At 36.5% G+C, this 15,020-nt stretch overlaps 1 protein-coding gene across 1 annotated transcript in view; it reads left to right on the forward strand.

The window, feature by feature from the left end:
* The window catches only part of LOC140167688 (uncharacterized), a 72,720-nt gene that overhangs the window by 31,941 nt on the left and 25,759 nt on the right, over positions 1–15,020 (forward strand). The window contains exons 15-28 of the mRNA XM_072190986.1: positions 4,350–4,477; positions 4,696–4,785; positions 5,235–5,324; positions 6,005–6,094; positions 6,698–6,787; positions 7,083–7,172; positions 7,699–7,788; positions 8,240–8,329; positions 8,702–8,791; positions 9,087–9,176; positions 9,318–9,407; positions 10,126–10,199; positions 10,989–11,087; positions 14,347–14,966. Of these exons, the coding sequence (XP_072047087.1) occupies positions 4,350–4,477; positions 4,696–4,785; positions 5,235–5,324; positions 6,005–6,094; positions 6,698–6,787; positions 7,083–7,172; positions 7,699–7,788; positions 8,240–8,329; positions 8,702–8,791; positions 9,087–9,176; positions 9,318–9,407; positions 10,126–10,199; positions 10,989–11,087; positions 14,347–14,966 (1,821 nt within the window). The remainder of the gene's footprint in view (positions 1–4,349; positions 4,478–4,695; positions 4,786–5,234; positions 5,325–6,004; positions 6,095–6,697; positions 6,788–7,082; positions 7,173–7,698; positions 7,789–8,239; positions 8,330–8,701; positions 8,792–9,086; positions 9,177–9,317; positions 9,408–10,125; positions 10,200–10,988; positions 11,088–14,346; positions 14,967–15,020) is intronic.

Raw genomic sequence — 15,020 nt, forward strand, 5'->3', positions numbered from 1 at the left:
GGAGATGCTTGATTGGAAGATGCTTGAATGAAAGATGCTTGATTGGAAGATGCTTGATTGGAAGATTTTCTGAATATACGGCTGATGATTATAACTATGACAATGATGACAGCTGCCCCTACAACTGCACCAATAATGCCCCTAGTGAAGGTCTTTGCATCAGGCAAAGTAGGATCTATAGATGAAGGTAGTGCAGTAGTATAATCTGCATCTTCTTGAGATTTTGTGGGGTCAGTAGATCTGTCTTCTAATTCTGGTGTATTTGTTGACTGCAATGTTGTTGTTGCAGGTTGCTGTCTTGGTCTGAATCTCAGGAATGCTCTCTGGATAGATAGATTTATTTGTACTCCTTTCTCAAATGTATATGCGATGCCATTAAGTGAATAACCGAGTTGACAGATATATTCACCTTCATCCAATGTCGGCACTTTGGGAATACTCAGCTTATAAAGATCATTCCGGTTTTGTAAGAACTGCACTCTGTACCTTGATGAGGTTGCTTCACTTAGTTCAGTATTGGTAGCCAGAGTTTTACCAGCAAATATCCATTTATGAGTGATGTCTGTGGCTTCATCAGGAAAGACAGTTTGGCATGTCAATGCAAGTGATGGCTCGTTGTCAGAGTCATACCATTCTGTAATTGTTATACCTGCTACTCCACCTTGTTGCACTGTTGTATGTCCAACTTGAATTTTTGATATCAAAACACAAAGTGTTAAGTGAATGATGTTACACAGTAGAGGCATGATGAATTCTTTTAGAATGAATATTCTAGCTCAACTTCTAAACTGAAATTGCGAGTTACCTGTCAATCTGCGGTAATTTATTTATTATTGATTTTGATAAACCAGTGGCATATTTTCACTTTCATGTTGATAAAATACACACCAATCTTCTCATGGCCAGTTAGTGGGTGGCTACTGCACAGCTACTCCACTATGCAGTAGCTCGTGGTGGGGTAGATGTGCAGTAGCTCTGTTACTGCAGAGCTACTCCAGCTTGGCATAGCCCTGTAATAACTCTTCTATGGACCCCGCAATAACTGGCTATAAGAATTATATGGTTGTGTAGAAAGTACATAAGATTTTACTCTTGAAACGCACTTTATTCACTTCCTTATTATTCACGTCAGGATAGTAGTCACTGGTTTTGGTTTTTCTTTTTATGTTAAAGGTACTATACAGACTTCAGTGATCCCTATAAAAGTGTAAAATATTTGAAATCAGTAGAAACAGCTTAGAAGTGAAGGATATTGACTAGATTTTCTGATTGACAAATCTCAAATTTCTCATTGTTTTTAGACTTTTGCTATCTTGGCTGATGGCTTCTTCAGAACGACCACATGAGATCCATCTTTCCAGCAGAATTAGCCACTTCTTCTGTTGATTTTCGCATCCCTTAGTTCTTATCACCGAAAAGGTGGATCCCAATGGTCATTCTGAAGAAGCCATCAGCCAAGATGGCAAAAGTCTAAAAAACAGTGAGTAATTTTGGATTTGCCAATCAGAAAATCTAGGCAATTTTAATCTATAATCCAACAAATGCTGATTGCATCTATCATATTTCATATTGCCTTTTCATATGAAAACAGCAGTAATGAAAATTATGAAGCTCATTTAAAGTGTGTGTTGCTATAAGTGTCTATACAGACATCACTGACTGGCCTGTCAAAACATATATTGTTACTTATTAAGTCGCTTATGGTCTCACCACTTCCTGTCTATGTTACCATGCCTAAAAAAAATTCAGTTTGAATCTGATTTTGTAAATTCAGATTTAGATTATTAGTACTATAGAAAAATTGTTTAATTTGTGTACATCGTGGAACATACTCTTTGCGTGGCTGTGCGTCGTAAGCTGTTGTACGCAGATAACATCGCTGATATGGACGCGTAGAGTAGCGTTGAACGCTCATGTATTAGCATGATTAGTCGCGGAGTAACAAGCGTAGTTGAATGTTCCACGATGTACAAGAATTTAATAATTTTTCTAACCACAAGTTGCAATTTCTCTTTAAATGTTGCAATACATTTACACTGAAAGTGATTCTTCCAAGCAGGAAATCCACTTTGACTTTCAAAATAAAAACACTGGTATGAGTTTAATGTCCTATCCTGCCAAACTTGTTCAAGAGGAGACTATGAAATAAGCACTGTCCAGATATGTCTACATGTGTGTTTGTGACAAAAATGTCTGTGTGTGACAAAAATGTCAACCCTGTATTAGATAGCTATTTCTTCTCCAACCCCTTGGCCAATTGAATACCTGAGTGGAAGAAGGGCCCAACTCCAATTTTTACAAAAATGAGTTAGACCCAGCATTTTATTGCCAGCAGATTGTTCTTCCTTGTGTGTGAAAGATGAGCCAAAATCAACTCTCCAAATAGTCTTTCAAGTACACTTAATCATGGTTTTCATGGAAGAAAGGCCCAACTCCATGGAGTTGGGCCCTTCTTCCACAAATATTGGATTAAACAGGAATTTTGTTCACTCATGAAATCGGCTTTATACTACAATAAACCTTCTTGACATGCTACTACTTGTGCAATTAATGGATAATTACCAAATTTCTATTCTATTTATAACACATCTGCTTACGGAACTGCCAAGTGCAGTACATTAGTGGAAGAAGGGCCCAACTCCAGTTCAGTATTAAGACCTGTATCGTTGCCATGGAAACATCATATTTAATTTTGAATGTATGTAATATTGTATATTCATGTATTAAAGGTCCACTGAAGATGAAAACCTTCTGCCCATAAAACTTTTCCAAATATTAAGTTTTTCCTTAATATCTCAAAAACAGTTTTGATGGAGTTGGGCCCTTCTTCCACTCAGGTATTCAATTGTAATCCAAATTAGATCACAATGGGCTCTTCCATTTGAAATTCCCACTACCCCTGTGGAAGATTTTGGAAATATCTTCCACAGGGGAGTAGGAATTTCAAATGAAATGAATTGATTAGGCAGCTCCACTTGAATTTCATACATACTCTGAAAAAGATTCAAACTGAATCTTCAACAGAGGGAGTGTGAGTTTCAAATGGAGCAGCCTTAACCACAGATATTGGAACTCATAGGCAGCCTCAAAATAATTTGTGTCACAAAATTTCACACTACTTTTGAAGTTAAATATGCAGTGTCATTTAAAAATTGATGCGGTGAAATAGGTTGTTTATTATTTTAAACATTGTGATGTGATACAGCTTCATTTAAGGTTTGTATCTTTAGAATGAGTTAAGTAAGACATATTGGGTTCAAATTTAAAAACTTAGTGAAATCTGTTAAAAAATACCTTATCACAATGTAATTCTGGAAATTTCTTTTGCAGCATTCCACTTCCATTCTGATGAAATTGCATCTAAATTGTATCTTTATTGTATCTACATGTACTATAACTTTAATTCGTCGGGTGCATCACATACTGGTCTGTCTTGAATTTTTTACTTTTCTGAGAAAATTGGTATATAGTTCTTTTTTACGAAGCTCTTCTAATTCAACAAATTACAGACCTCAATTTTTCTTAAATAATTAGTTATAAAATATTGAATTTGAACTATCTATGATTTTTACAAAATACGGTTTTCACATACTGATCTATCTCGAAAAAACACGCATTTATAGAAAATTTCAATTGAAAATCTGCGTATTAAGTTTACCTTTCTATAATTTAATTAGATTATGGATTTTCATGAATGTGGTTTTAAATTAAAGCATATACTTAACAGATTTATTTAAGTGGAATCTTTAATTATATTTACGTATGCAATATTGCTTAAAACTACACGTAAGTTGTAGTTCTCTATGTGAAATAGTTAAATTCCCGATATCGTATTTAAAGTGCATTACATACTGGTCTATCTCGATAAGCTTGAGATAGACCAGTATGTGATGCGCCTAAAGTCACGTCACCGTTCGCGAACTCGAGATAGCCCACAAGATAGACCAGTATGTGATGCACTTTAAATACGATATAGGGAAATTAACTATTTCACATACAGAACTACAACTTTAGTGTAGTTTAATGCAATATTGCATACGTAAATATAATTCAAGATTCCACTTAAATAAGTCTTTTAAGTATATGATTTAATTTAAAACCACTTTCATGAAAATCTATAGTCTTATTAAATTATAGAAAGGTAAACTTAATACGAAGATTTTCAATTGCGATTTTCTCGAAATGCGTGTTTTTCGAGATAGACCAGTATGTGATGCGTCCGACGAATTATGTCTTGGAAGTCATTTTTGCACTCTAATTATTATTGGCAATTGTAGTGCAAAATGACTTCCAAGTGTTTTTAAAATATAAATCACAAAATGAGCAATTTAATTTTCTTACCTTTTCAGATTCCAGTACTCACCAATCATGTGTTACTACGAGAACTCTACTTAGATGACAACAGTCTATCCAATCTAGATGTCCTCACTAATGCCTGGCTACCATTATTAACAACTCTATCAGTCAGCCAAAACAGGTTAGTCTATCCAATCTAGATGTCCTCACTAATGCCTGGCTACCATTATTAACAACTCTCTCAGTCAGCCAAAACAGGTAAGTCTATCTAATCTAGATGTCCTCACTAATGCCTGGCTACCATTATTAACAACTCTATCAGTCAGCCAAAACAGGTAAGTCTATCCAATCTAGATGTCCTCACTAATGCCTGGCTATCATTATTAACAACTCTATCAGTCAGCCAAAACAGGTTAGTCTATCCAATCTAGATGTCCTCACTAATGCCTGGCTACCATTATTAACAACTCTATCAGTCAGCCAAAACAGGTAAGTCTATCCAATCTAGATGTCCTCACTAATGCCTGGCTATCATTATTAACAACTCTATCAGTCAGCCAAAACAGGTAAGTCTATCCAATCTAGATGTCCTCACTAATGCCTGGCTATCATTATTAACAACTCTATCAGTCAGCCAAAACAGGTAAGTCTACCCAATCTAGATGTCCTCACTAATGCCTGGCTACCATTATTAACAACTCTATCAGTCAGCCAAAACAGGTAAGTCTATCTAATCTAGATGTCCTCACTAATGCCTGGCTACCATTATTAACAACTCTATCAGTCAGCCAAAACAGGTAAGTCTATCCAATCTAGATGTCCTCACTAATGCCTGGCTATCATTATTAACAACTCTATCAGTCAGCCAAAACAGGTAAGTCTATCTAATCTAGATGTCCTCACTAATGCCTGGCTACCATTATTAACAACTCTATCAGTCAGCCAAAACAGGTAAGTCTATCCAATCTAGATGTCCTCACTAATGCCTGGCTACCATTATTAACAACTCTATCAGTCAGCCAAAACAGGTAAGTCTATCTAATCTAGATGTCCTCACTAATGCCTGGCTACCATTATTAACAACTCTATCAGTCAGCCAAAACAGGTAAGTCTATCTAATCTAGATGTCCTCACTAATGCCTGGCTACCATTATTAACAACTCTATCAGTCAGCCAAAACAGGTAAGTCTATCTAATCTAGATGTCCTCACTAATGCCTGGCTACCATTATTAACAACTCTATCAGTCAGCCAAAACAGGTAAGTCTATCTAATCTAGATGTCCTCACTAATGCCTGGCTACCATTATTAACAACTCTATCAGTCAGCCAAAACAGGTAAGTCTATCTAATCTAGATGTCCTCACTAATGCCTGGCTACCATTATTAACAACTCTATCAGTCAGCCAAAACAGGTAAGTCTATCCAATCTAGATGTCCTCATTAATGCCTGGCTACCATTATTAACAACTCTATCAGTCAGCCAAAACAGGTTAGTCTATCCAATCTAGATGTCCTCACTAATGCCTGGCTATCATTATTAACAACTCTATCAGTCAGCCAAAACAGGTTAGTCTATCCAATCTAGATGTCCTCACTAATGCCTGGCTACCATTATTAACAACTCTATCAGTCAGCCAAAACAGGTAAGTCTATCTAATCTAGATGTCCTCACTAATGCCTGGCTACCATTATTAACAACTCTATCAGTCAGCCAAAACAGGTATGTCTATCCAATCTAGATGTCCTCCTTAATGCCTGGCTACCATTATTAACAACTCTATCAGTCAGCCAAAACAGGTAAGTCTACCCAATCTAGATGTCCTCACTAATGCCTGGCTACCTTTATTAACAACTCTATCAGTCAGCCAAAACAGGTAAGTCTATCTAATCTAGATGTCCTCACTAATGCCTGGCTACCATTATTAACAACTCTATCAGTCAGCCAAAACAGGTAAGTCTATCTAATCTAGATGTCCTCACTAATGCCTGGCTATCATTATTAACAACTCTATCAGTCAGCCAAAACAGGTAAGTCTATCTAATCTAGATGTCCTCACTAATGCCTGGCTACCTTTATTAACAACTCTATCAGTCAGCCAAAACAGGTAAGTCTATCCAATCTAGATGTCCTCACTAATGCCTGGCTACCATTATTAACAACTCTATCAGTCAGCCAAAACAGGTAAGTCTATCTAATCTAGATGTCCTCACTAATGCCTGGCTACCATTATTAATAACTCTATCAGTCAGCCAAAACAGGTAAGTCTATCCAATCTAGATGTCCTCACTAATGCCTGGCTACCATTATTAACAACTCTATCAGTCAGCCAAAACAGGTAAGTCTATCTAATCTAGATGTCCTCACTAATGCCTGGCTACCATTATTAACAACTCTCTCAGTCAGCCAAAACAGGTAAGTCTACCCAATCTAGATGTCCTCACTAATGCCTGGCTACCATTATTAACAACTCTATCAGTCAGCCAAAACAGGTAAGTCTATCTAATCTAGATGTCCTCACTAATGCCTGGCTACCATTATTAACAACTCTCTCAGCCAGTCAAAACAGGTAAGTCTATCCAATCTAGATGTCCTCACTAATGCCTGGCTACCATTATTAACAACTCTATCAGTCAGCCAAAACAGGTAAGTCTATCTAATCTAGATGTCCTCACTAATGCCTGGCTACCATTATTAACAACTCTATCAGTCAGCCAAAACAGGTAAGTCTATCTAATCTAGATGTCCTCACTAATGCCTGGCTACCATTATTAACAACTCTATCAGTCAGCCAAAACAGGTTAGTCTATCCAATCTAGATGTCCTCACTAATGCCTGGCTACCATTATTAACAACTCTATCAGTCAGCCAAAACAGGTAAGTCTATCTAATCTAGATGTCCTCACTAATGCCTGGCTACCATTATTAACAACTCTATCAGTCAGCCAAAACAGGTAAGTCTATCTAATCTAGATGTCCTCACTAATGCCTGGCTACCATTATTAACAACTCTCTCAGTCAGCCAAAACAGGTAAGTCTATCTAATCTAGATGTCCTCACTAATGCCTGGCTACCATTATTAACAACTCTATCAGTCAGCCAAAACAGGTAAGTCTATCTAATCTAGATGTCCTCACTAATGCCTGGCTACCATTATTAACAACTCTATCAGTCAGCCAAAACAGGTAAGTCTATCCAATCTAGATGTCCTCACTAATGCCTGGCTACCATTATTAATAACTCTATCAGTCAGCCAAAACAGGTTAGTCTATCCAATCTAGATGTCCTCCTTAATGCCTGGCTACCATTATTAACAACTCTATCAGTCAGCCAAAACAGGTAAGTCTATCCAATCTAGATGTCCTCACTAATGCCTGGCTACCATTATTAACAACTCTATCAGTCAGCCAAAACAGGTAAGTCTACCCAATCTAGATGTCCTCACTAATGCCTGGCTGCCATTATTAACAACTCTATCAGTCGGCCAAAACAGGTAAGTCTATCCAATCTAGATGTCCTCCTTAATGCCTGGCTACCATTATTAACAACTCTATCAGTCAGCCAAAACAGGTAAGTCTATCCAATCTAGATGTCCTCACTAATGCCTGGCTACCATTATTAACAACTCTATCAGTCAGCCAAAACAGGTAAGTCTATCTAATCTAGATGTCCTCACTAATGCCTGGCTACCATTATTAACAACTCTATCAGTCAGCCAAAACAGGTAAGTCTATCTAATCTAGATGTCCTCACTAATGCCTGGCTACCATTATTAACAACTCTATCAGTCAGCCAAAACAGGTAAGTCTATCTAATCTAGATGTCCTCACTAATGCCTGGCTACCATTATTATAACAACTCTATCAGTCAGCCAAAACAGGTAAGTCTATCCAATCTAGATGTCCTCACTAATGCCTGGCTATCATTATTAACAACTCTATCAGTCAGCCAAAACAGGTTAGTCTATCCAATCTAGATGTCCTCACTAATGCCTGGCTACCATTATTAACAACTCTATCAGTCAGCCAAAACAGGTAAGTCTATCTAATCTAGATGTCCTCACTAATGCCTGGCTACCATTATTAACAACTCTATCAGTCAGCCAAAACAGGTAAGTCTATCTAATCTAGATGTCCTCACTAATGCCTGGCTACCATTATTAACAACTCTATCAGTCAGCCAAAACAGGTTAGTCTATCCAATCTAGATGTCCTCACTAATGCCTGGCTACCATTATTAACAACTCTATCAGTCAGCCAAAACAGGTTAGTCTATCCAATCTAGATGTCCTCACTAATGCCTGGCTACCTTTATTAACAACTCTATCAGTCAGCCAAAACAGGTATGTCTATCCAATCTAGATGTCCTCACTAATGCCTGGCTACCATTATTAACAACTCTATCAGTCAGCCAAAACAGGTATGTCTATCCAATCTAGATGTCCTCACTAATGCCTGGCTACCATTATTAACAACTCTATCAGTCAGCCAAAACAGGTAAGTCTATCTAATCTAGATGTCCTCACTAATGCCTGGCTACCATTATTAATAACTCTATCAGTCAGCCAAAACAGGTAAGTCTATCCAATCTAGATGTCCTCACTAATGCCTGGCTATCATTATTAACAACTCTATCAGTCAGCCAAAACAGGTAAGTCTATCTAATCTAGATGTCCTCACTAATGCCTGGCTACCATTATTAACAACTCTATCAGTCAGCCAAAACAGGTAAGTCTATCTAATCTAGATGTCCTCACTAATGCCTGGCTACCATTATTAACAACTCTATCAGTCAGCCAAAACAGGTTAGTCTATCCAATCTAGATGTCCTCACTAATGCCTGGCTACCATTATTAACAACTCTATCAGTCAGCCAAAACAGGTAAGTCTATCCAATCTAGATGTCCTCACTAATACCTGGCTACCATTATTAACAACTCTATCAGTCAGCCAAAACAGGTAAGTCTATCCAATCTAGATGTCCTCACTAATGCCTGGCTATCATTATTAACAACTCTATCAGTCAGCCAAAACAGGTTAGTCTATCCAATCTAGATGTCCTCACTAATGCCTGGCTACCATTATTAACAACTCTATCAGTCAGCCAAAACAGGTAAGTCTATCCAATCTAGATGTCCTCACTAATGCCTGGCTATCATTATTAACAACTCTATCAGTCAGCCAAAACAGGTAAGTCTATCCAATCTAGATGTCCTCACTAATGCCTGGCTACCATTATTAACAACTCTATCAGTCAGCCAAAACAGGTAAGTCTATCTAATCTAGATGTCCTCACTAATGCCTGGCTACCATTATTAACAACTCTATCAGTCAGCCAAAACAGGTAAGTCTATCCAATCTAGATGTCCTCACTAATGCCTGGCTATCATTATTAACAACTCTATCAGTCAGCCAAAACAGGTTAGTCTATCCAATCTAGATGTCCTCACTAATGCCTGGCTACCATTATTAACAACTCTATCAGTCAGCCAAAACAGGTTAGTCTATCCAATCTAGATGTCCTCACTAATGCCTGCATGGCTACCATTATTAACAACTCTATCAGTCAGCCAAAACAGGTAATAGCTTAAATGATGCCAGTGGCATTTTTTTTTCATTTGTGTTAAAGTTTGGTGGTCAAATTTTTCACATTGTGTTTTCTATCTTACAGCATCCCACCACAAGTCGCTGCAACATACTGCATGCGGTGACATGGCTTGACCTGCAGTCATTTTCAGGATTGCAGCGGATGTGACAAAAATTTATAGTTGATTTCCACAACACAATTACACTGCAGTATGAATAAACCCTTCCACTTTTATATTTCACAGTCTTCCCAAGGTACCTATTCTAAAGGGATGCAGACTCTTGAAAGTCCTGGACATCAGTCATAACTTCATAGCAGGTATGTGATATTTTATCAATCTTTCTGCAATCTTATTGATTCTTAGCCGTGTGATACACATACGCGCTATTTGAACCAATCAGAGGCGCATATCAACAACAGGACTGTTCAATTCTAAGCCCTATGTAATTCCTCATGTAAAATCTAGGATTTAATTTGATACAAATTTGGTATACATATGATTAAAATATTGAATTGAAGTATTTAAGAATGAGAATAAAGGTATTGTTTTAGCGCTGTCATGCATCTATCGTCTCATTATAACACAGGTGACATCATTATTTTTTTTTATTATAGAACAATGAGGCAAAGCCAAGTTGTTTGACTTAAAATAATGATGAGACAATAGATGCGCGACAGTGGCTAATAATAATACCTTTATTCTCTAACAACTTAAGTATACGAGGAAAAGGCGATCACCTGAGGTTTTCGTAATTATCGTATTTGTTCCATTAACCTCCCAGGGTGCTTACAAAGTCATTTTGGGTGCGCTTAATTTTTACATTGTTTACCTAGGTAAAAGATAAAGTCCCAACTTACGCCGTCGTAAATTTACAAAAGCAAGTCAATCACACAATATTTGTAGGTGCTGCGTGTACGCCATTTTATATCAATCCACCATGTTATGAGTCCGGGCTATCACAAGCTGATCAGAATATAGGAAGTTGTCAAGCAAAAAGTTCTTCGAGGAGGGCACTAATTTGGACTAAGTTATCCTTACTAAAATATACTTGTGTCAAGCATCACAAATTTTATAATATACATGATTTGCAATATTTTTTTTTTCAGACGTTGATTGTCTTATTCCTGGGTTGGAGATCTTAGATAGACTTGAGCAACTCTCTGTTGTCGGAAATCCTGTCACTGAAGAACAAAACTGCAGGTATTGTACTGAAAGAATTATGTGACAAGATCTGGTCCATGGAGGTCAAAATGAGGCATTTTTGAAAATTGAGTTATTATAATTCTTACCTTATACATTAGCTATCATATACTGAAAACACCTAAGGTCTTGGTTCTAAAGTTTAGAAGTTTTGTGAAGTCTATTTCTTATATGTATTTTATTGGGTTTTTTTACTCCATATTTTTGCCTTTATCTCAGTTTTAAATTTGCCACATTTAGTTTCAGTGGACCAGATTGTGTCACATATTTGTATTGCTGGAACTCTTTAACATACTTCTAAATTTCTTCACTTATGGCAGCTCAAATAAATAGCAGTTGGCTTTTAGCCTTCAAAGAAATAAATTAAATTGAAAAGTGATGCAGTATTCTTCATTAGCGAATAATATGTTGCAATAAGAAAAACATAATGCCAAGTTTTTCTGTGTGAAGATACATTGTGAGTTCTTAAAGGGTACTGCAAATTCTTATTTGTATTTTATTTATGAAAACACTTAGATAGTACATGACAATGAAAGCTTTTTGCACAAATCTCTTAAGCGTCTATGATTAAGCCAGAGCAAGTTAGATGTATGCAGGTATGTATGTTATAAAATTACTTTAACAAAAGTGAACATAGATATGTCATAGTCAAAATTTGTACGCTTAAAATGATGAACTTACAGAAGTTGGGAAGATGGGAGATGTGGCCTGCCTGGATATGGCAGAATAATTAGCAAAGCAGCATATCATAGAGTGTGTATGGATGTTTCAAATTGTTGCACCACATGATCAGGTCAAATAAAGAAAGTTCATCTCAAAGGATGTTGTGGTGGAGCTGGGGTTCAGGGGTCATCTGATAGAATAAGGCTTAGGGTATAGTGAGGGTATCGACTGTGAAAGCAGGTGAAAGAGTAGCAGGTGATTGGGAGGACAGGTTAGTGTACATGTAGTGGTCTTCTCACTCGATTCTCACCACTGCGGCACGGGTTCAATCATCATAGGGTAGTATACATACATTGGAAAGGACTGGATAGTGTAGTGATCTTCTCACTCGATTCTCACCACTTCGCCCAGGCTCAATACCCCACGTTGCCACATGTGAGTTTGGTTGTTGATCCATGTTCGTCCTTGCAGGTTTTTATCCCAGTAATTTAGTAGCCTCTGAGCACTATTGCCGGGTTTTGCCTGACTTCGGCCAAAAGAAAGAAAGAAAGAAGGAAGGAAGGAAGGAAGGAAGATAAATAAATTTTCCTTTCTTGTCATGTTTTTTTCCTACATTTACTTTTTCTTCAATGCATTCGGCTTATGTCAATTTGTACAACAGTGATAACCTAAATTATACAATAATTACTAGTGTTATTAGCTGAAGTAAAGTTCAAGAGAATGCAACTCAATATCATGGGTTCAGAAAGATAACATGATGACTATATTTACAAAGATAAAGTTATCATCATCCACATCAGTGATGCGATCTAGCAAATTGAGTCATTTGTCTAGTAACATCAAAATTCAGTTTTTAAGGTAGGAGCATCGGATAATAGACCCATGCAGGAAAATAGCCACTATTTCAAATCAGAATTATGTATCCATTTCAAATATATAACCAATTGAAGATAAGTCTTTACTCCACTGATTTTTAATGTTTCATGAAAATTTAAACAATTCTTATGTTTTTCTTTATTTTTTTGAAAATTCCCTAATTTTTTCTACTAATAATTATTGCTAGCCTAGAGGGAATGTGATATGGTCTCCATAGTTTGTGGGGTGGTTAATAAGCCTAATACCTAAATTCTCTCGCCAGATTTTTTGGATAAAGTGTTTATTTTTGAGAAAAATCATTTTTCTATTTTTAAATTAGGAAATCTAGAAACACCCATAACTTAAAATAGAAAGACTTTATTAAAAAAAGCTGGCGAGAAAAGTTTCTAAATTTAATAACCTTTCATATGACACCTTGTTTGTTATAATTGGCCCTATGGTTAGCTCAGACAATAATTATGAAATTGGGTCATTCAGTGTTTCTAGATCAAATCAAGAAAATTTGAGCAAGTACTAACATTACCTTCAAATATCCCCTATATTACTGACCAATATATTGGAAAAAAGTCACTAATATTATTTGGTAACATTTTTGTAATAAAAGATCCAAAAAGCAGTTCTATAAATGGGATAGAAAGGAGAAAAATAATATTTAAACATAGTATCCATTTTCAAACTTTTACCAATTTTAGTGAACGAGGCTTAGTGTCAAAACCACTTTATGTGCAAAGTCAATGGGGCTTTCTAATGATAAAAAATGGCATAACTCAAAAACACTTTGTTGGCAAAAATTAAAACTTGGCAGGCAAGTTTTTCTCACCCAACTACACATCCTGTATCATTTTAAACCAAATCTGTGCATGACACCGTAGCCGATGTTTCTACCTTAAGTTCATCATATGTCCCAATTTCATAGCTTTATTTTGATGAAAACTGCATCACAATTGGACTTACGGTTCCAGAGATATGGTCATCTTAGTGTTACTCAGAACAATAAAACACAAAAGAAGTTAAGCACTATTTGGCTGTATTTCAAAATCAATATTAGCAACAAATGACTTATTTAGCTTGATCACATCACACATGTAGAGCATAGTAAAAAAACTCATTGTGTCAAAATAATTTACCCTGTATGTTCACAAATTGCGACATACTACTGGATTTACACAAGATATGATTAGATAAAATTATGAATTATTAACATTATGTTAGGGTGGTCATCTGTTTCTGAAGTAATCCCTCTATACCAGATAGTTATTGTTGTTTTGTATCACCCTATACATTTATGACTTTGAACTTGTAGTGTTTGTCTACCAGCCGGCATTATTTGTGTCTGTATTAGTATTTCACATCATCTGACCTTACTAGACGCAGTGGTGAACCAAATGCTTTTGTATATATATATTGCTTGCAAATATTGTTATCATTGTTGTAGCTTAAGATAGTACTTTTAAGATATTTTATATTTGTAGTTTAGTATATCATTGTAAGGCGCCTTGAGGTCAGTTCTGGCATAAGGCGCCCCATAAATGCGTTTTTATTATTATTATTATTAGTAAATGCGGGACCGATTATAGCATTATTAATTCTCTTGAAACTTGTGTTTGTTGTGAAGTATTTTGCCATCATCAATTTGTTTACGCATAATATGCGGACAATTGATGTGTGTTTTCAACTTATCACAAATCATTGTTGAAACTAAATCATCATGTGACTTTAATGTAGATAAACTCATAACCATGGCAACAGCATCAGAGGATCCTAATGTTTCCATCAAGGTAATGGAAGAAGATTTGTCTTGTAACATTTGTTATAATCTTCTGAGAGAACCTAAGGAACTAGACTGTTATCATGTCTTCTGTCTTCAATGTCTGCAGGAATGGGTTAAAAAAGGAAGAACAGTTGAGTGTCCAGAATGTCGCCATATCACAATTGTACCACCAGGAGGGTTGGTCGACCTAAAGACTAATCTTCGCTTAAAATCCATGACTGAAAAGTATGCGAAGCGTGTTGAAAAGCAAAAAGGTGTGCCAATATGCCCCAATCATGAGGGAGAGAAGCAGCATTTCTTCTGCATCACCTGTGGTGTAACGGTTTGCCATAATTGTCTTGTTCTGGAACATGAGAGACCGCAACATGAAATAAAAGAGCTGAAAGTCATTACTAAAATGAGGAAAATAGAGCTGAAAGCCAAAATAGATAGCGTGCAGCAAAAAATGAAGAAAATAGAAGGTGATGAGAAGAAATTGAATGAGATAGAAAGAAAATTGCAAGCAGCCAGAGACCAAGCAGAGAAGGATGTGAAGAAACGGCATCAAGAAGTCATATCTGAAGCAGAAGCCAAAGTAAAGGACACCATTGCATCCATTCAAGCAACATATCAGCAACGAATGAACACA

The sequence above is a fragment of the Amphiura filiformis genome, chromosome 13 (assembly GCF_039555335.1).
Source record: "Amphiura filiformis chromosome 13, Afil_fr2py, whole genome shotgun sequence".
Taxonomy (NCBI): Eukaryota; Metazoa; Echinodermata; class Ophiuroidea; order Amphilepidida; family Amphiuridae; genus Amphiura; species Amphiura filiformis.